This window comes from Leucopleurus acutus (genome assembly GCF_964270905.1).
Source record: "Leucopleurus acutus genome assembly, chromosome: 2".
In the NCBI taxonomy this organism is placed as follows: Eukaryota; Metazoa; Chordata; class Mammalia; order Artiodactyla; family Delphinidae; genus Leucopleurus; species Leucopleurus acutus.
In genome coordinates, this window is record NC_139143.1 from 94,082,184 (window position 1) to 94,105,097 (window position 22,914).

Consider the following 22,914-nt stretch of genomic DNA (forward strand, 5'->3'; position numbering starts at 1 on the left):
ATGTTAATTTCATTGGGTGTGATAATAGTGCTGTGGTTATATAAGAAAATAACCCTGCATAGGAAATACATGCTGAGATATTTTAGGAGTGAAGTGTCATGATGTCTGTAGCTTATTTTCCACTGGTTAAGCAAAATAATAAGTGTATGTATATACGTATATGAGTGTGTGTGGAAAGAGGGAGAGAGACAGAAGGAGAGAGAAAGGGAAAGAATGAAGGAGGGAGGGAGAGCAACAGGTAACAAATTTAGCAAAGAGTTAACAATTGATGAATCCAGGTAAATGGCATATGGATGTTCATTGTACTGTCCTTTAAACTTTTGACGTTTAAAATTTTTCCCAGAGAAATTTGGGGAAGAGCTTACTATATGTATTGGGACATAGAGACATCTTTGTTGTGGAGAGGGTATAATTATTTTCAAATTATTTCATCAAGACTAAAACCATTTCAGCCCTGTGGCAATGTGTACTGCAACCTAAACTAAGAACCACTGAAAAATGGTTTGTGGTTATTATAGGCCTATAAAATATACGTGAAAAGTCAGTGTTTTATTTTAATGACCCTTAAATGTCTCATCCACTTGGAAGTAGGGAAAGCAAGTGATTTTGACAACATTATAACCTGCTTTGCATGCATCACCAAAATCCTCAAGTCATTTTGAAGTTTGGTATAAAAATACCTAAGATCTGATTCCAAAGAAGTTTCAAACAGTCTTTAAGGGTACCCGAAAAGCCATACTTTATCAAGGGCAATTTTAATTAAGCAGGCCAAAAGTTACCTTTTGCATTTCAGAATTCTTATGTTATATGCATTCATTCACCGAGAAATATTTGAGTCTACTATATGCCAGGCACTGTTCCAGGCTGTCGCACTACAGCTCTCACAAAGCTTATGTATTTAGAGCCAAGCAATAAACAAACAAATGCAAAGTATAGTGTCAGAAAGTTAAGTCCTGTCAAGAAAAACAAAGCTGGGCAGAGACACAGAGACAGCAGCTACCAGTTTAGATAAAGCAGTCAGGGAAAGATTCTTTGAAGAGATGTTATTTGGGCAAAGACCTGAAAGAATCGAGAGAGCAAATCACATGAAGATCTGAGGTAAGATTGTCACAGACAGAGGAAACTATGCACAAAGACCTTGAGGCAGATACTTAGTGTGCTTAGTGTGAAAAGCAAGGAGGCCACTGAAGCCAGAGCACAGAAAGTGAGGGGACAGTGACGGGAATGAGGTCAGAGAGATGGGCAAGAAGGACCAGGCCATGCAAGTGCTTTATAAACTAAGGAAAGAACCTGAGTTGTTTTTTTCCTATGTGTGCTGGGAAGACACCGGAAGGTTAAGAACAGAGGAATGATATGGTCTAACTTATGCTTTCTTAGATATAATATAAGTTACCTCGTGATACATGGACTTACATCCTAATTCCACTACTTACCTTAGGCAAGATACTGAATGCCTTCAAAATCTCAGTTTCTATTCCTGGAAAGTGGGATTAAGAACACCTACCTCAAAAATTTTTTTAAATAAAGCATTTAGCATAGTGTCTGGCCACAGATACCACAAGATTCACATTAGTTCCCTTCACTTCTGTTTCTTTTGCATCTTTCCACCCTTCACATGCTAATGAACTCTGCTGTACCTAATGGAGTATATTCTGCATTCTCTCCGCAAGTATATGGATAGATATATACCAAATATCAACAGTGGTTGTCTTTTGAGTACTGGTGATTTGGGGTCTTTCTCTCCCTCTTGGTTTAACTATCTAATTTTCTACCATGATTACATAATTTTAATGCAGAACAATTTTTAATTCATATTTGACTCTCCCACCTCCCCCCAATATTTATGCAAAGCACTGTGAAGGACACCAAAAAGTATTAAGAGATACTTCAATAAATGTTGATGTGAAATTCTGTATTATAAATACGACTTAAATTTAAAGTAACCAAGAGCAACTAAAACTTCTCAGTAAATAAGCCGCATTAGAGTTCCTGCATTAGCAGCTTGTTCAAACCAACTCAAAAAATCACCAAGTGACTCTCTAAAGAATGAAACTATGATATTTGCTTTCACCTATAAAAATTATATTTTAAACTGATTTCTCTTAACAAGAGTTAAAACTTTCTTGCTGGCCCTCAGATTATCACAACCAAAAAAAGGTAATACTGATATGCACTAAGTTGTGCCTTTTCAAGTTAAAGTAAGCCTTAGGAGAAATAACTCAAAATATCTCAAGAGACCAAATAAATAAATAAGCAAGCCACTTTAAAAATCTGGCAGACGACTTCCCTGGTGGCGCAGTGGTTAAGAATCCACCTGCCAATGCAGGGGACACAGGTTCGAGCCCTGGTCCGGGAAGATTCCATATGCCAAGGAGCAACTAAGCCTATGCGCCATGACTACTGAGCCTGCACTCTAGAGCCCGCGAGCCACAACTACTGAGCCCACGTGCCACAACTACTGAAGCCCGCGTGCCTAGAGCCCGTGCTCCACAACAAGAGAAGCCACCGCAATGAGAAGCCCGCGTGCCACAACGAAGAGTAGCCCCCGCTCAACGCAACTAGAGAAAACCTGTGTGCAGCAATGAAGACCCAATGCAGCCAAAACTAAGTAAATAAATTTATTTTTTAAAAAATCTGGCAGAAAATAACAAAAGATGATCTCCATAACATTTTAACTTTTGTTATTATCTTAGTTATTCACCTTTTATTATATGCCAGGCTCTGTATGGAGTATCTTCTCAAAACCCTCAAAAGCTTTCTAATGCACTTAGAGGGAAAAAAGTCTTAACTCCTCATGGCCTATTAGGCCCTACATGATCAGGCCTGTTTATGTCTCTGACCTCATCTCCTACCATTCTTTCCCTTGCTCTTGTCTTCCAGCGACATCAGTGTCTCTCCAGTTCTTCAAGCACAAAAAGCAAGCTCCTTCCTCAGGGCCTTTTCACTTGCTCTTCCCTGTGCCTGGAATGCCCTTCGCCCAGTATAAGATGGTTTGCCATTTCATCTCACTAAGGGCCTGGCTCAAAGGCTGTTATCTTCAGAAAAGCCTTCCCTCACTACTTCAAGATAGCAATCCCCGTATGCTGTACACCTTTGACCCAGCTTTTTCTTCAGAACATTTATTATCTGATGAGATATTATATACCTACTGGTTTACTATTTATCTTCCTAACAGAATTTTGTAATATGCTATGAAGATAGAGACTTTGTCTTGTTCACTACTGCGTTTTTAGCATTTAGAACACTACCTTACATAGCAGATGACAATAAACATTTCTTCCATAAACAAATTATCTCATTTTATCTTCACATAAGCCTGTGGGTGGTGCTCTTCCCATACTGAGAAGGGAAACTGAGTCCTAGGCTAAACACACAGTTGTAAAGAATGGGGCAAGAATCTAAACCAAGGCAATTTGAACTCACATACTTCCAGTGCATCTCAAACTGTATGTGGAGAAGGACCAGTTTTTTAAATTCCCAATCTGTTATAGATCAATACTTTTATAAAATTCAACAGAAATGTCACAGTAAGGTCAAATTGTTCTATAAGTTTCTAAAAAGCTTGCTCTGAATTTCTGTCCTTCTCTCGTCATGAATCAGCTCTGGTCCACAGACCTCCCTTTGAATAGCCTTCAGGCAAGGCAAGGTAAGTTGATATAGCCCGTTGATTCTCACCAGTGGCTCAATATCCGAATCACCAGAGTTTAAAATTAAGAGCAACGCCCAACTAACCAACCCACCCCTGGGAAATCCCCCCTGGGAAATAAGAACAATTTTTTTAAATCATGAATGAAAAAACGTTAAAATGATATGTATTTTTCTATCATAACTATTCAACAGTTTTGGAACATTTTAGTAGTTTGAACAGATTAGAGACATCCTCTGTGACCATTATACTGAAAGTGCTAGATCACCTCCAAAAATTACATAATACCTTAATTGTAACTCATCCCAAGAGAACACATGTCTCCAACAGTCCAAAAAGGAAGAGGGGAATAAAAAAGGAACAGTAGGGTAAACATAAAGCATAAGCAGCGTTGCCAAGGTCTCTTTAACTATATGCATCAGCAACACAGGAAAAAAACAGAAGGTCTTGGAGCCACACACTCTGGACTTTTCAATGTTATTTTTAAATTACATCCAGTCACTAAAATAACTGAATGTTAACACTTTCTTTTTTCCTGCCTGAATTGTGTGCTTTGGGAAACATCTGGGTCACATTCATCACACTTTAAGCACAAGCGTGGATAATGATCTAATTAGTGACAAAAAAGACTTAAGTTACGTACAGTTCTTTCAAGCGAGTCTGGGAAAAAGCATTTTCTTGGATAGACATTATAGCATTGTTGTTCAAATCTCTGAAATGAAGAGAAATGAAACATTACCAGTCACCATTTCTACAATTAAGTTATATAAACACTTTAAATGGTCATGAAAACCTCTGCTAAGAGCAAAGATTATTTATATACTGAGCAAAATGGCTGAAAAATACTTACAGATGCTCAAGGGATTCAAGACCAATGAATGCTTTCTTTGTAATTGACTTAATCTGATTTCCTTGTAAGATTCTGAAATACAAACAGACCTTTCTAATAAAGCTCTCCACTAAACAAAATTAAATTCATTAAAATAAACATTTACCTATAACGAGTGAAAATAAGCCTAACATGCATTCTTAAGAAAGTTGTGAACCTTCATTATTAACCAGTGTGAAGCACAGAATAAATGTGTCTATTAAGATGTCAGCGCTCAGTGAGGTATCTATAAACAACCATCCTGACCACAGATACACCTGTAGTTTTCATATAATAAACTGGATTACATTCCCAGTTTCTCCCTTCTCAGCAAAAGATCATCCGGTCAAAGAAACTCAGACAAGTGTGAAGTCTGGGAGACATTCTTATGGGAGAAGACCTAAAATCTTGCTTGAGAGAATCCTCTCTTGCTAAATTACCCATAAATCTCACATGATTAAACAGATCACGGTTCAATTCTGGTTTCAGTGCATTTCTTTTACTTAAATCAAAATTTTAGTTCCATAAATAACTTCTCTTTAAGTGACACTAGGAATGTTCTTTCAGAAAGTGCCCCACCACAAAAAACCAAAATGAAAAACAAACCAAAAAACAAAAACCTTAATAAACAATGAAGCTTCTTCCTTTAGTGGGTGAACCAGAAGGCTCAGACTTTCTAGCCACAGCAAATAGACACAATGCAATCACATTTACAATTGGTTCTTTAAAATATACCTTCATAGACATACATAAATATCATAAGTACATACAATTTAGTGAGACTTGTGAGTCCAGCAAAGGCTTCACTAGCATCTTCTATGGCCCATGAAATTTCATTGTTCCTTAAGTTTCTACGAAAATGTCAGGGATAGACAGGTTATGTTAGTCAACATGACCATTACACCATCAGGCATCATCCTGACATAGCAATGCTAATTTTAATTTTGATCCTTACAGTAAAGGTTAGGTTATTTATGATAAACACTCAACTCTTCTTTTTAAAGAATACCTGAGATAAGCATGTAAGAACTAATTCTCGTAAGCTAGGAATTAAGCCGACCTTGATAAATAAATTAAGCACCTGCTAGGAGTATTAATCTTCCTAGCTAATAGCCCGTAATTGTGTTAGCATATTAAAAATTATAGTCAGGGCCCTACAAAGAGGAGGATTTCAAGATGCAGGGGGTATGGCTTACAAATCTTATTTCAGACTAATGGGATTTTGGGGTGATCCAAGCCTTCCCCTGAGCCCTTAAATCTAAAATGGCTGACAAAAAGTAATGTCAATACAGAGCTTCACAGCACAACAGCAATTAAACATGCCCCCCTGGAAAGTAAGAATGATATACCCATGTGCTAGAGTGATCACTCTGTTTTCTTTAAAAGGAAAAGTATGGATCTTTTAAAATCCACTGTTCCATTCTCAGACGAAATGCAATTGCACCACAGCATGTCATCATGGAAGAAATACCAGTTAAAGATATTTAATCACTTTTGCTTCCTTAAGTCATCTCATAATAAAGCACAAAGTTTTTTGCTTTATAAGACATATGTAGGGCTTCCCTGGTGGCGCAGTGGTTGAGAGTCCACCTGCCGATGCAGGGGACATGGGTTCGTGCCCCGGTCTGGGAAGATCCCACATGCTGCGGAGCGGCTAGGCCCGTGAGCCATAGCCGCTGAGTCTGCGCGTCCGGAGCCTGTGCTCCGCAACGGGAGAGGCCACAACAGTGAGAGGCCCGCATACCGCAAAAAAAAAAAAAAAAAAAATGTGTAAAGTTATGTGAATAACAATAAGGAGATAGGAGATCACTCTTCCCATTTAGCTATGTCTTTACCTGAAGTGAAAGCTAAGAAAGATCATTTTATTTTACTAAAGAATAAACACTGAAACAACTGATGGCTCAACTCTGCAGGAATTTTCCCTCTCCTCCACAGAACAGCATAAATAGAACTCACTCACCAAAGGGAGTAAGAAGTATATCTACTCTGGCAAGAGCATTGATCTAAAGCCGGAATATCTCAGATCTGTTCCTAATTCTGCCTTAACTATTTTTGTAGCATTAGATAATCATTTACGTCTGCAATTACTTTCCTAAACTTTAATGCTAAAAGTAATAATCAGTGGTGTACTAAAAGAACCTGTCTGCCATCCCGTGCACTGCCAAAAGACTACAGCTGCGTCTAATATAAATTCCTGAGTTTGCACTGATCTAATTTAACCTCTGATAAGGTAGAAAAGAGAAAAATTTTTTAAAAAAAGGAAATCACTTTTACTTTTTCAAGGCCAAATCTAAAGGAGGACTACTTCATTAAGTTAAAAAAAAAAAGAAAAAACATCAAACACACACAGGTGCACACAAAGACACCTTCACAAAATTATCATGCTTTCTTTGTCACTTATGGTTAGGTCCCAAAGTTGGAACCTGCCTCTTTTCTGAGACCATTTATCAACTAAACATGATGACCAAAAAGTTCCCTATTCAGGAACCTTAAGAATCTACAAATTCTACTAATTACTCTTTTTCTCTTATTCTGCTCTATGTTTGAGATTACGATATTTCATTAAAATACCTCTTCATTCAATTATATTCCACGATCAGGGTAAAACATTCAACTTACAGAACAACAGAAGTTTAGAGCTGAAACTGCCTTTTGCAACCATCTAATCCTATATCCATCCTTCACTGGACATAAAAAAAAAAAAAAAACCAGGAAAGGCTAAGTAATTTTGTTCATCTGACAGTAAAATGAAAAGCACATGAGGGACTTCCCTGCTGGCGCAGTGATTAAGCATCCGCCTGCCAATGCAGGGGACACGGGTTCGAGCCCTGGTCCGGGAAGATCCCACATGCTGTGGAGCAACTAAGCCCATGCGCCACGACTACTGAGCCTGCGCTCTAGAGCAAGCGCACGGCAACTACTGAGCCCACGTGCCACAACTACTGAAGCCCACACGCCTAGAGCCCATGCTCCGCAACAAGAGAAGTCACCACAATGAGGAGCCCGTGCACCGCAACAAAGAGTAGCTCCCGCTCACAGCAGCTAGAGAAAGCCTGCATGCAGCAACAAAGACCCAACACAGCCAAAAATACATAAATAATAAATAAATAAATAAATTTATTTTTTTTAAAAAAAGCACATGAGCTTTAGCATAAAAAAGACCTGGGAAAAGACCTGGGTTCTAATCCTGGCCCAAACATTTACAAGGTATATGACTTTAAACAAATCATTTAATCTCTCTGAACCTCAGTCCCCCAATATGGAAAAGAGCAATAATATCCCAGTACTCTGAATGCACCTGGCACATATCAGATCATTAATAAATGTTAGTTTTATCTGTCCAAAGTCATGCAGCAAACTGGTAACAGTGAAGAGGTTTCCTGCCAGAGCTGTTCCCACTATATGTCCTGCATCCTTTTGAATGAGAAGTGGTAGATCTGGTACACTACTGGTAGTTCTAGGTCAGAGGAGTAAGAAAATGTGCATTCCTGACACTAGCAACTGTGTTTTATTCCACAGTAACTGGCACAATAAGAGATGCTTTGTTGTTTAGTTAACTCAGAATTAAAGTACAAACTGAAATGTCTAGAGATACATAAAATTTACATATAGGGATAGAGATAAGCAAGACTGTCTTGCCCCAAGGCATAGGAGAGAAGAACTGCAAAATATTAACATACATAATATGTACACTGATTAGCTGTTTTGCTTTAGTGCCTTAAAAAAATTAGTAAACAACAACAAAAAAAAATCCCCAAAAAGGAGAGATATACTTACAGTGTCTGAAGATTGGAAAGAAACCTAAATACACCATCAGCAATGTGAGTGACTCTGTTGTCCCCTAAGTTCAATCTCTCCAGTAAGCTCAGACCCACAAAGGCAGATTCATCCAGGCGGGTCAACTGGTTATAGGACAAATCACTAAAAACAGGAAACATGGAAGGTAAAAAATTCACTCTCTTCTAGTTCAACTTTCATATTCTTATTCTACTTACATGATAAATTTAGGGCTTTCAAACTTCTAATAAAGAGGGATATTAGATCTCATTACTGGCCATGGGAATGACTTATTCAATTTGCTCTAGTCTCACAGCTTCCACTGAAATGCCGTCTCACACTTACAGTTCAGACAGTCTTTGGCAGAACTCCCATGCATCAGGGCTGATTCTTTCAACAGCATTCTGGCTCACATAGAGCTGTTGTAACATTCGCAAGCCATACAACCACCCCTTGTTCACTTCTGTAAGGTTATTATGCTCCAGTTCTCTGCAGAATTAAAGAAAGGAGGGAATATGTTTCAAAACAAGGCATGCAGGACTTCCCTGGTGGCACAGTGGTTAAGAATCCGCCTGCCAATGCAGGGGACACGGGTTCGAGCCCTGGTCCAGGAAGATCCCACATGCCGCAGAGCAACTACGCCCGTGCACAACTACTGAGACTGTGCTCTAGAGCCTGTGAGCCACAGCTACTGAAGACCACATGCCTAGAGCCCGTGCTCCGCAACAAGAGAAGCCACCGCAATGAGAAGCCTGCACACCACAACGAAGAGTAGCCCCCACTCACCACAACTAGAGAAAGCCCGCGTGCAGCAACAAAGACCTAACGCAGCCAAAAATAAACAAAATTAAATCTTTAAGAAAAAAAAAAAACAAGGTATGCAATGAGAAGATTTCAAAAATCTTCATTAAGTCTTGCACAGAGAGGCATATACCTTTACTCAACCCAAGTGAGCAGACAAATTCTATTCATAAATATGTACATGTTTCTTAAGATTTAGTGCAAGAAGCCTGTAAGACTCTCTAAAATATCATATCTATAAAATCAACTCACCAAGAGATATAGTATACCTGTTCTGGATAAATCCTAATAATTTTCATCAGTCAAACATTAAGGGAATATAAACTTTTCTGATGAAATGTTTGGAAGAATGATGACAAAAATACCAGTTAGATAACAAAGCTTAAATCTTAATTTATTTCACATAAGAGAAGGGAGGAAGAGCTAAAGTACTTTGTTATAATTAAAGCTACTATCCTAGCTGTTCGGCACTGAAAAGCCCCAGACTCCCTTCCTAACAATCTCCTATTCTAGTTCATAGTACTTACAATTCTTCCATGTTATCCAAGCCAAAAAAAGCTCCATCCTTGAGTTTGCTAATTCCATTCCGCTGCATTTTCAAAGATCTTAAGGAGTCTAGACCTTGGAATGTGAGACCTTCCACAACTTTAATCCTGTTTCTTTTAAGTTCCCTTTAACAGAAATAGTTTTACAGTCAAAAAATTGGTTTGCTGATTTGCCCTAATAATAATAAAAAGAAACAGACATATAAGAAAAAACAATCTTCTTATAAGCCATCTATTTAGTTACTCACAAGAATTGGAGGTGAGGTAGCTTGAAGATCTTGGGTGGAATCATGCTAATTCTATTCCTGTTTAACTTTACCACTAATAAGGAACTTGACAAATTATCGAAGCAACCAGCCTCCAAGATGGTTATCCTATTATTGCTCAAATTCCTAAAATGAACAAGATAACAACAAAAAAAATTCAGTGAAACTAAACATTCTACCACTGTAAAGCTGCCTCAAGTCTATGACTAAGCCCCAGCTCTACCACTTAGCAACCGTATGCAACTTTACAAATCATTTAACTGCTTTGTTTCTTCAAGTACAAAATAAGGATAATACCTACTTCATTTGGGTTGAAACAGTATATGTGAATGTACTTTGTAAACTGTAAAACACTAGCACTCACGCTAATTATCACCACCATTACACAGGTTAAGCACTGTTTAACAAACTACTCCATTTACCTTTTACATGACTGTTAGTAAAACATAATCCAGAATTAAATCTCAAAAATTACCCTGGATACTTAATATTTTCTGAAAATAGTGTACTCTTTAAGGGAAGGAAAAAAAAACAAAAAAATCTAACCTAGGTTTGTTTCACATAAGCATATCAAAATCACAATAAATAAGACATATCTGGGAAGATAAATATCAATGAATAATAAACATGCACTTCAAATTAAATCTAGTTTAAACTCTATTTTACTTACAGGTATTTAAGCTGCATTCGAGGAAATGAAGATGTCTTGACTTCTGATATTATATTTGAGCTGAGATCTAAACTCTCGAGAGCAGGGTAAAACTGGAACGCTTCTGCATTTATTTCTGGGATTACATTATGGACTCTATAAAACAAAGATTATATTAAAGCTATTGCCAGTGATCCACCCTAAACCACAAAAATGTTAAATAACTAGGATCAACAACAAGGGTACCTAAAACAAAAACAAAAAAAACTGTGTACTATGCATAATTTAAGTAAAAGACCTGAAATTTTATTTACTTACAATGAGAGAAGAGTAATATTAGTGGTTGGTTCTCCAAAATATGGGATTTCAGTTAGCTCATTATAATTCATTTTCCTGAGTAGGGGGAAAAATAGATATAAAAATTTAGTGAGGGAAATGCTACCTCGAGTTCTAGTTTCTGGCTAGTACATATTCTTTAGGATAAATGCCAAATCTGAAAAAAGCCTATGACCCAGAATGAGTTAGACTAAATATTTTCTACTGAGAAATTAGAGATTTTAATAAAAAAATGTTTTCATGGTATAGATCTATGATTTGATACCAATATTAGAAAGGTTAGGAAATATTTTGCACATTAAATATTTTTAATCCCAGCAAGGTTATTTGAATAGTTACTATTATGACTGCTAATTTAAGTCCTTCTTAAACAAAGAATAATTCATATCTCTCTATATATATTTATTTATAATAAATAAATTTATATATAAGTTAATTAAATAAATTTTTAAAATACACACACACACACACATATTTTTTTGTTACTCAAAGTTAGGGAAAGTTGCTTGAGACCACAGACCTAAAAGATTATCTCAATTGTTTTACTAGCAAATCTAATGCAATCACATTTCACCAACCTGTTTTTCAATCACTGAACAACCTCAACAATCTAGAATACAGAAAAGAAGCCAGAAGTAAAAGGCCTCCAAGTAATCAACTGAAGTTACAAAGTCCATGTAATAAATAATAAGGCCATGCACTTCCCACTAAGCATTTTCCTTTCCTCAGGACCTACGCTTTCAGCTAATAAGCTTGTCAATTGTTCATTCAGTCCACAGCAGATTAGGGGCAGCCAATTTGAGGCAGGGAAGGAGAGAATGCAGAACAAATGAGAGCACAAAGTACCCCTTGTCAGAAAGAAATTCAAAAGAAAAATTCATCTGAGGATTCTGAGGGTGTTTAGTATAGAGGTAAACAGGCCTCAACAGTTGTGCCTCTGGGAATACCACAATGCAATAACTGATATTAATAATATTTTAGAAACTTCTCTCCAGAAACTACATAATAATACATGTCAGTACTAAAAGAAAAACTTCAATGAAGAGGAAAACTGAATTATATTAACTACCATATTCCAGGTGATACCAAAAATATTGTATTTCATATAAACCTACTTCAGACATGATGCTTCCACCTTAGACAAGTCAAAACATTTAAAAAAAAAAATTTACACAATACAGAGTTTCACTGGCTGAAACTCTGGCAAAAAATAAAATAAAATATATTCACTCTGAAGAGGGGAAATCTTATTTTAGGCCCCAAGGAAGTAGAACAGTATTTCTACGCAGTGTACAACTTGAAATCACCAATGCAATGGCATAATACCCAGAGAGTTTGTGATACTAACAAAGCCAAAGACAAGTTTAGGCTTTTAAACATGTTTTAATCTAAAGTTTTCTTTCCTTCAATTTTTTGACATTTTTGCATTAAACATCCTGAAATTCATAATTCATCAAATCACCTCAAAGAATTTAATGTAAGTTTAAATAAATAAAAATAACTTACACTTCTTGTAATGTTTGAGATTCCAAGCTTATGTTCCAGTTAGACAACCGATTATGACTCAAATCCCTAAATGGAGGATAAGAGATCATTCTTAGTTTAGCCCTAGAAAGCACACTTAAAGGAAAAAACAAAAACAAAAATAGGAATCTAAATGCCCTATCAAATGTGAATTTAAGTAGTACAGATAAAAAGAAATGTTTATAATGTATGAATAAAAATTTATGTAGATTTCAAAATAGCTCTTTTACTTTCTCCTTTTTATAAGGGTTTTTTGTTTTTGTTTTTACTAACTAGGAAATACATTCACATGGTTCAATAATCAAAAAGTATAAAAGGATATACAGTAAAAAGTCTCCCACCCTTGTCTCCAGCCATCCAATTTCCCTCCCCAACAGCAACAAGTGAAAATATACCATTTCTTTTACAGCCTGTCAGATACTTCATGCATGTACCAGAAAAGTTTTACACAAATGGTAGAATAATTTACACATTATTTTGCCCCTTGGTTTTTTCACTTAACATATCTTGTAGATCATTCCACAGAGATATTATGGTTTCTTTATCCCTTCCAGTGATTATGTTACACTTTATTATAATGCAGTATGCTTCACATACTTTTGAAAGAAATATATACTTTTAAAGTAACATAATACAAAGTAATATATACTTTTAAAGTAATATATACTTTACATAATATATAATACATATTACACTTTAGCTGTAGATAAACTTGAAGATGGATTAGATTTCACAAGTCAAGATAGTGAGCTTATGTATTAGAATTGGGGTTGACCACATCCTTGATAGAGATGTAGTCTTCCTTAAAAGCAAAAAAAGCAATCTAGCTTCAGGGAAGGGAAATTCATCTCACTCCAAGTTACGTTAATGATGATGGTGGTGGTGGCGGCAGCAGCAACATTTATTAAGTGCCAGGCACTCTTCTATGCACTTTACACATATAAATCTGCCTAAGTCCACACAACAACTTTATGAGGCAAATACCAGAAACAGACAGAGATTAATAATTTGTCAATCCAAGGTCACACAGCTAATAAGTGAGGAAGTCAAAAATTTGAAATTCCATCTCACTTCTAGTGAGTAGTTTATTAGATACAGCAGAGATTTCACTCAAATTAGTCATGAGTCTAAATATTTAAATAGGCTTAAAAATTCACCTTGCTGCTTTCTGGCATCTTTTCAAGACTGAGGTGGAATCTAGCCCACACAAGCTGTCTGCCCAAGAGATGTATTACACATTACAATATGGCTAGCAATAGGGATACACTAGAGAAACATTACAGATCACTTTATCTCACTGTACCACCACGGGCAGTTGACAGATGCATGCAGTTTTGAACGATGTCTCTATCACAGCACGACGATTTGTTCTCAGCTAGTTTCATGTCTGTCCATCTGTAAAACCTAGCCACTTTCATTTAAGAGCTTAATTTACACCATAATATAACTAAGGCTAGATAAAACTGTCACTTTTTCACACAGTTCTAAAACCTTTATTCTAAGATATATGGCACCAGGTATCGGCTCAAGGACACTCATGAATGGAGGGGTGTGTTGGGAAATGTTAAGAGAGAAAAACATGAATTCACTCCACATAAAAATCTTATATGCAGACACTGTCATCCAATTCACACTTGCCACCGAACAACAAACACCGAATTTCACACGAGTGAAAAGATGTTTATTTACTGTGGTGTTTCAACTTAAGGAGAAAGGCGACTGCTCTAATTTAAGTTAGATACTCCATAGTCTACTGCAAGGTGGCTGGACTGGCAAACAGAGAGTTAATAACATCTGTATAGTAGGCTACCACAGCATCATTTACTTCTACATCTCATGCTTTCTGGAATTTTCCTTTTACAGATTAAGGGCTTTCATTTTAATCAGTGCCTCTAATGCCTTTCCAAACCCTAACCTCCTTGGCAGTATAACTTTTGATTGTACTATCCCCTATATTTCTCTCATGGATGTCATTGATGACCAGACAATCAGTTTTAAAGAAAACCATTATTAAAGAAATCAAAAGCAATCAGATTAAACTTAACTTATACATAGTATAAACCACTATATATTCAGGATCAGTGAAAACTGTCCACTGTCTCTACTGGGTGAAAGAATAATTTTCTCTGTGTGTTTGAAAAACCTCTAACGCTTTTTGATGGAATCCAAAAGATACCTGAAATAATTTGGAGCCTCTCTACAGACTAATGCTGTCTTAAGAATATATGCCTCAGGGCTTCCCTGGTGGCGCAGTGGTTAAGAATCTGCCTGCCAATGCAGGGGACACGGGTTCCAGCCCTGCTCCGGGAAGATCCCACATGCCACGGAGCAACTAAGTCCATGCACCACAAGTATTAAGCCTGTGCTCTAGAGCCTGCTAACCGCAACTACTGAGCCCACATGACACAACTACTGAAGCCCACACACCTAGAGCCCATGCTCCACAACAAGAGAAGCCACTGCAATGAGAAGCCTGCGCACTGCCACAGAGTAGCCCCTGTTTGCCACAACTAGAGAAAGTCTGGGCACAGCAACAAAGACTCAATGCAGCCAAAAATAAATAAAATAAATAAATTTATTTTTTTTAAAAAAAGAATATATGCCTCAGGTTTCCCTGGTGGTTCTGTGGTTAAGAATACGCCTGCTGATGCCGGGGACACAGGTTCACGCCCCGGTCTGGGAGGATCCCACATGCCGCGGAGCGGCTGGGCCCGTGAGCCATGGCCCCTGAGCCTGCGCGTCTGGAGCCTGTGCTCCGCAACAGGAGAGGCCAAAACGGTGAGAGGCCCGCGTACAGCAATAAATAAATAAATAAATAAATAAAAAAGAATACGCCTGCCAATGCAGGGGACACGGGTTTGAGCCCTGGTCTAGGAGGATGCCACATGCCGCAGAGCAGCTAAGCCCGCCTGCCACAACTGCTGAGCCTGTGCTCTAGAGCCCATGAGCCACAACTACTGAGCCCACGTGCCACAACTTCTGAAGCCCACACGCCTGGATCCCATGCTCCACAACAAGAGAAGCCACCGCAATAAGAACCCTGCACACGGTAATGAAGAGTAGCCCCCGGTTGCCGCAACTAGAGAAAGCCCACGCGCAGCAACACAGACCCAACGCAGCCAAAAATAAATTAATTAATTAATTTAAAAAAAAAAAAAGAGTATATGCCTCACAGGTCAGAACCACATATAATGAGGCTCTCTGGACTTTTCTGCAACAAATCCACATTGAACAGATTAAAAAACACTAACAACGAGCTGAAATACACTCCCAAAGTGGTACTATCATAGAAAGCAACTAGTATAAATAGCTGTTTTCTCAAAATACCAGATGTGTAACTAGAATTATATGGATCGATCTGATCACCAGGTATTCATGCAATAAGCATTTACTGAACCATGTGCCAGACACTGTGCTAAGTGCTAAGGTTACAACCACTGTCAACTTTAGTAACCTTTTTGTCTTTTTTTTTTTTTTTTTTTTTCCCGGTACGCGGGCCTCTCACTGCTGTGGCCTCTCCCGTTGCGGAGCACAGGCTCCGGACGTGCAGGCTCAGCGGCCATGGCTCACGGGCCCAGCCACTCCGCGGCACGTGGGATCTTCCCGGACCGGGGCACGAACCCGCGTCCCTGCATCGGCAGGCGGACTCTCAACCACTGTGCCACCAGGGAAGCCCCTTTTTGTCTTTTTTGAAAGCAACATTTGTAGTACTCTGTGGAGTCACTTCAAAATGGTAAACATAAATTCAACATCAACTCAACTACTATCCTTCACTGAAAAATGTGTAAATTAACTTTCTTTTATATCTAGATTTCACTCTGGCATTTAATATGACATGGGTATACGAAGGTACACAGACACACTCTTGCTCTCCATAAGAAATTTCCGATTTATTTTTTTAAAGTAGTCCAAAAAGGCTGAAGAAGATAAATTTGAAGACTTCAAATATCAGATGTAAAACTCTTATATTAAGAATTTGAATAATTTTCAAAATGAAAGTCTCTATTCTTGCCAGTGGCCAGTCATTAATTTCATTTAGTTCACATAAACTAATGCTAGTTTATCTGTTTGTTTTTGTTTTCTAAGTGCAAGTCCTGAAATGGAGAATGTCTTTCAAAGATTTTCCCCTTGAAATATCCTTAAAATGCACTTAAATAGTTGAAGTAATCTAATGCGTGACAAACACAACCTAAAGAGTCTAGCTTTTTAACAGTCAATAATCTTTATTTTTTAACAAGACTAATATCTGAATATTTATGGATACGATGTTTGGAGAGTAAAGGTCTCTCAGCGAAGGCCTTACTTATTAGCTCAGTGTTATACTCAGTTCCCACTCATGCTAATCTACAGGGATGTAGCTGTAATAAAAGAGGAATTATTAACGTTCTTGATACCATGTGGAGCCAGAGGTGCCATTAATGTAGCCATTTTGTACCATCAGGGTGTAAATAATTTATAAGATATGCAGAGCAATCACAACAGTTTGAGGAGAATCAAGTTCTGCAAGCTAACTGCAAAGAAGTTCTGTAGCAATGGAGATGTTGAAGTTTTCTTCTGCCCAGTCATATATGTACACTTTTGAGTCATCATCCATCTTATTTGTTTTTGAGTATCTGCTGTTTTGAGATAGCTTTTGGTATAAAGCTGTTAGTGATAAAGGAAAAGTAAACCTAAAAGCAGACAGAATTTTGAGTTGTTTTGGGATCCCTGTCTTTAGTATACTCCAAGAGTACTTAAGATAATCAGCCTGTTAAATCACAGTACTAGGACATCCCTGGTGGCACAGTGGTTAAGAATCCGCCTGCTGGAGACACTTTTTTTTCCTCCCTCCTTCCCTCCTCTCGTCCCTTCCCTTCCCCTCTCCTCCCCTCTCTCCTCTTTCCCCACTAAAAAGAATCCGCCTGCCAATGCAGGGTACATGGGTTCGAGCCCTGGTCTGGGAAGATCCTACCTGATGCAGAGCAACTAAGCCCATGCACCACAACTACTGAGCCCTTGCACCTAAAGCCCGTGCTCCGCAGCAAGAGAAGCCACCGCAATGAGAAGCCCGCTCACTGCAACGAAGAGTAGCCCCCGCTCACCGCAACTAGAGAAAGCCCGTGCACGGCAATGAAGAACCAGCGTAGCCAAAAACAAATATATAATAAATAAATAAATCACAGTACTATAATGAGCGAAATGATAATCCTGAGTATATTTTTTAAAGTAAATTACACTGGATACACTCTAATTAGCAAAACAGGGATTTCCATTCACAAAAGAAAGGGCAAATTATGCTGGATAAATACATAAAACATTGTCATACCCAAACTACTGGATATATAATATGTTAGTATCTTTTAACTTTTTGCAAAGGGCCCCTTTATCAGAAATTTTGTTATCGTTGAAGTTTACAGTTCAGCCTATTCTCAAAAGCTTGTATTACAGCATGAAGCATAATGCTATTCCAAATTAAGGTTTCATCCTTCAATTGCATTACTTATTTACACTGTACAACACTTTTTATATGAATCCAAAAAGTTGGATGTGGTAGGAAAATGGGAGCACTAATTTTCAAGAATAAGAGGCATATCTTATTTTCTTCCATCATCTTTCCCTGGGTTCTGAATGACTGAAAACATTGCTTCATTGTGGGGACTACAACAACAAAACAAGAAATATGAATTCTACAGCTACCTTTAAGAATAGAGTTTTTGCACACCCAGTTCTGGTACCTGGGGCAAGTCATTTAACCTCTCTAAACTTCAGTCTCATCTACCATTAAATGAGGATACTAGTACCTACCTCAATGGATTGCTCAGATGATTAAAAGGATATAAATAAAATGCTTAGACTACAGGTCAGTGTGTAAATAGTAGATTATATAATACTAGATTTGAAATAGAATGATGGTCCAGCACTCTCACCTTTTCTAAGTATTTACCTTTTGTACACACAGGCATAATCCACTTCCCAAGGTAAAATCTTAATTAATTGGAACTACTCCCCTAAATTAGCTTATTAAAGTAATAAATTAAATATTGCTTCTGAATTCCAATTTCATGAGAAAGATGCCAATAACAAGGCAGCCCACCAAAGATTTGGTCAAATTATTGAGGTATAAACCTATATCACAAGATATGATGTTTTAGAATAACCTAAGAATTCTATTCTACATAGACTCATATAATTATTAAGAGATATCTACCAGGAAGTTACTGTAATAGCAAAATCATAAAATAAAAAGAAATCTAAATGTTCAATAAAATGGGATCAGTTAAATAACTTATGAAAGTTCCATATAATGGAAATCTCTGCAGCCAGTAAAAAGAATAGCATAAGGAATATGGTCAATAATATTGTAATAACTTTGTACGGAGACAGATGGTTATCATGACACCAGACTAATCATGGTGATCACTTCATAATGCATGCAAATTTTAAAAAATGCATGCAAATGTGAAATCATTATGTAGCACACCTGAAACTAACATAATATTGTAAATCAATTATATTTCAATTAAAAAATAAAAGAATAACAGATATTTATACATAGTGCATAGTACAGCTTTGTGGTGGGGAGGTGTTTCTAAAGAAAAGGGAAAAGATGTATGTGTAAAACTGTGGAAGTACACCCAAGAAACAGTTAACAGTGAATTTTCCTTAGGTGGAACAAGGAACTTGTTACTTTTCCATTTTATATGCTTTTGTACTGTTTTAATAGTTTATCATGGGAAAGTATTATTTAAAAATAAACTCACACATAAAATCTATCTTTAGCCCAGAATGTGACTAGGAAACAAGATTTTAATTGTTACTTTTCTAAGAGACTAGAATTGTTCTTACAGAATGTTTTCAGAATAATGCTCTAAACTGACCCAATCAGATTAATTATGACACTAGACAAAGGAAAAAATAATAATTAGATGTATTTTGCATTCCTAATCAGTAGTATACCTCAGAAAGGTAGTGGAACACACATACTAGATTTAGTTTTTGGACTGATCTATGAAACAGTAAATTGCATTTTCGAACCCAGTGTCTGGCCTTCAAATATCAAGCCAATGAACAGCTGAATTTTTAGCAAGCAGTACAAAACCACAGCATATTAATCCCATGCTTTTAATGTTTTTTCCATTTAGAATAAAAAATAATTCAGCAATAGCAGAACAAAGGCTGTTGCTTATACATGAAAATATACAGAAAGCTAAGATACTTTCCATCATCATTAGTGAGCATTTTCTGACTATGAACTGGGTTCACATCTTCTTATCAGACTATTTTATATTTGGATAGAATATATTTTATTATAATTATTAAGTTATTATATTTTGGGGAGTGAATAGATATTAAATTTAATATAAACTGTCTTATCACTTACGTTATTGGCAGAGAAGGAAGGTCTAATCAAAGCCAAGCATTAGTTGGGTTTCTCATTATTATCTCTTAACACCCATATAGTTTAACCTGGCACCAAGTCTAATATTTCCTCAAATAAGCATAATTATGCTCAGGGTTGGCTATGCTTTTCCTGCTGCAACCTGCCAAGATTTTGATTATATAACTAAGATGTCATAGTGGTTTTGAAATGGATATACAAAAAATAAAAATATATAAGAGAAAGCCAAAGTTAAGAAGTGTTTAGCTACAAATTTATTTATACCACACTTCATTAATGTTGCACTGTTTATGGTTTAACCTTAAAACTACTCATCACTACTAGTTATTCTGACAGTTATTCCGGCATTTAAGTTTATTACAAACAACACAGTTACAGTCTCCTTTTTGGGGAAAAGTTGGGAAAGGGCAAGAGAAGGAAAGGTAAAGAATACACACTTTAAAAAAAACAGGTTTACAGCATAGTAAAGAAAGCTTACATTAAATATTCTGTTCCTCTGGTTTTTGTCCCAAACATGAAATTAATAATTTGGATGGAATCTACTTACTTAAATTGCTTTTATTTTTTTTAATATTTATTTATTTATTTAGACTGCACCGGGTCTCAGTTGCAGCACACAGGATCTTTGTTGCAGCATGCGGGATCTAGCTCCCCAACCAGGGTTCGAACATGGGCCCCCTGCATTGGGAGTGCCAAGTCTTATCCACTGGGCCACCAGGGAAGTCCCTAAATTGCTTTTATTTTTTATTTGCATCAGCTGAACATCTTAACATTTTTGATGACTGGAGTAACACAGAATAAACAAGTTGAGTCATTTAGTTCGGCACAGAAAAGAAAACATCATACAAATGCGTTCAGATTTTTTTTAAAACATTTTTGCTAAGCTCCTTAATATGATTTGTTTTCTCTACTGCTTAAATGCTAGTTTTACATTATGATTAAAGGGCCTTTAAAAAAGAAAGTATACCATATAAAATGTCATGGTCCTAAGATGAGGGAAATATATTTTCTAGCATCAGGAAGCCTAATGATTATCTTAATGTACAAGTAATTAAGTAATTCTTTGATTATCCATGTGTTTACTATATATGTTGTATATAAGGAAATGCAAAATATTTTTAATATAACAAAACATAATTAGGACAATAATCTCTATAAAAATAAAAGTGTCCTCCAAAGCATAAAGGACTTTTAAAGAATTAAGTAAAGCACAGATCTCCTCAATTAACATTCAGTAAGCAACAACTGTTTATGGTTCAGTAGTTCTTCACCACTGCTGCACATCAGCATTACCAGGGAAGATTCTAACACACTGATGCTGGGGTCTCATCCAGACCAATCAAAGCAGAATCACTGGGGTGTGAGACCTAAGCACTGGTATTTTGCTAAGGCTCTCCAAGTGATAGTCTAACATGCAGCCAGTGCTGAGAACCCTTGCGCTTCTCCAGAAATCTAATACCCCAAAGCCTGATGGTCAGACATGCTCTGTTAAGATTCTTTCAATTCTTTTCCTTTTCTCGCCTTACAATGAAACTGTCCTCAAATATTTGACATCTACCATATGCCAGGCACTGCACTAAGTAGTATGGAACAAAACAGACATTTGGGGAGTTTATATAATCCCTCCTGGAGTTTAGATGATCACCTTAAACTAAAGTCTCACTGACACCAAAATGCCACTAAATTATATTTACTATCAGGATGAAATTCCTGTAAATCCCTATTTGTACCACAGGAGGGTGGGATAGAAGGGGTAGAAGAAGGAATGGGTGCTTTTATTTCTATTTAATTCTCTTCTGTATTGCTTGATTTCTTTTAATGAGAATATATGCTCTTTTATAATTTATGTGTATGCCCTAAAATAAGATTTTAAAAATGAAGTCTTAGGTAAACGCAGCAAGACATACTAGTACACTGTTAGATAGCTCCTTGGCTACATAGCTCACTGGGAAGGAGAGTCAGGATTTGGGTTTAGGTATGGGAGTCTATAGCAAGGTGAAATGACCCTAGGTTTCTTTACCACTTTCCAGTGGTAGCCTTGTTTGGCTCTCTTCATCTCTTAATTATTGTTCCCTTGCCCAGAAAGATCTTGTCAAAAAGGGCAAAGGTCAACGTTGTAAAACTCCTTAGGGATATACTGAGCACACTACTCTCCTCTTTCCAAGTGGTTCTAACATCTAAAATCGAGTGCCATTCAGGGCAAGGGAACCAGTGAAGACAAAGTTAACATTAAGAGAATCAAACAAATTGTACAAAGAAAAGCAATTAAAACAATATGATTTTTCCCCTAGCAAATTAGCAAAGAATAATTTAGATGATGATAATCAATGCTAGGGAAAGTATGATAAGACAGGCACTCTCAGTGTCAAAAGGAGTTTAAGTTGGTAAATTATGCTGGGCTCAATGTAAAATATCAAGATAATTCAGTGTAGACTTGTGTTAACAATGAGACCTAAGTGATCTTTACCAAATATGTATTAGATAAGATTTCTTAAGCCTGTCATTATAAGCTTTCTTCTTCAGCTATTTTCTGAACTAACAAAAATGCCTTGAAGATTACAATAAATTTCATGGGCTCACATCTTCTGTTTATCACTTTCCCAGGCAGACCAGGATAAAGAAGATGAAATACGTTAAAATCCTTAAAGCAATGCAAGAAAGGCATATTGTATATGCTTTGAAATAATTGTTGGAAGTGAAACAGTTCGATATAACAGTAGTATGCAAGCCAAGGACAACAGATATTGAATTTTGGAAACACCATAGCAGTGTATTCCCCGTTCCCCTAAATGTGCTTTAGGGATTTACCAGTGCGTCTGTTTCTTTTAAAGAATAAAACTGGTGTTTCTGCTAGCGCCTAGAAAGATAGGGTATGTGAAAGACATCCAAATGCCTTTGAAGGATCCCAACTTTAGAAATAGGTGGCTGGTGTACAGGTTGGAATGAAGTTGTAGACTATTAAAAACCCCTCAAACTATGGCTGCAAGCTATAATGACACTTTGTGCAACTGATTATTCACTAATATTTAGTAAATATCTAATAGACGCTGCAAAGTCCTATAAAAACAAAGACAATCAGAATAAATGAAAGACTGTTCACACAGAAGTTTTTCTGAATTTTGGT

General features: G+C 36.9%; 1 protein-coding gene across 2 annotated transcripts in view; it reads right to left on the bottom strand.

Moving 5' to 3' along the window:
- The window catches only part of LRIG2 (leucine rich repeats and immunoglobulin like domains 2), a 62,198-nt gene that overhangs the window by 20,237 nt on the left and 19,047 nt on the right, over nt 1-22,914 (bottom strand). For both annotated transcript variants that reach the window (XM_082833799.1, XM_082833800.1), the window contains exons 2-11: nt 12,395-12,460; nt 10,871-10,945; nt 10,574-10,708; nt 9,886-10,029; nt 9,620-9,763; nt 8,637-8,780; nt 8,292-8,435; nt 5,285-5,365; nt 4,497-4,568; nt 4,290-4,358 (exon numbers count right to left, since the gene is read on the bottom strand). In XM_082833799.1, the coding sequence (XP_082689925.1) occupies nt 4,290-4,358; nt 4,497-4,568; nt 5,285-5,365; nt 8,292-8,435; nt 8,637-8,780; nt 9,620-9,763; nt 9,886-10,029; nt 10,574-10,708; nt 10,871-10,945; nt 12,395-12,460 (1,074 nt within the window). The remainder of the gene's footprint in view (nt 1-4,289; nt 4,359-4,496; nt 4,569-5,284; nt 5,366-8,291; nt 8,436-8,636; nt 8,781-9,619; nt 9,764-9,885; nt 10,030-10,573; nt 10,709-10,870; nt 10,946-12,394; nt 12,461-22,914) is intronic.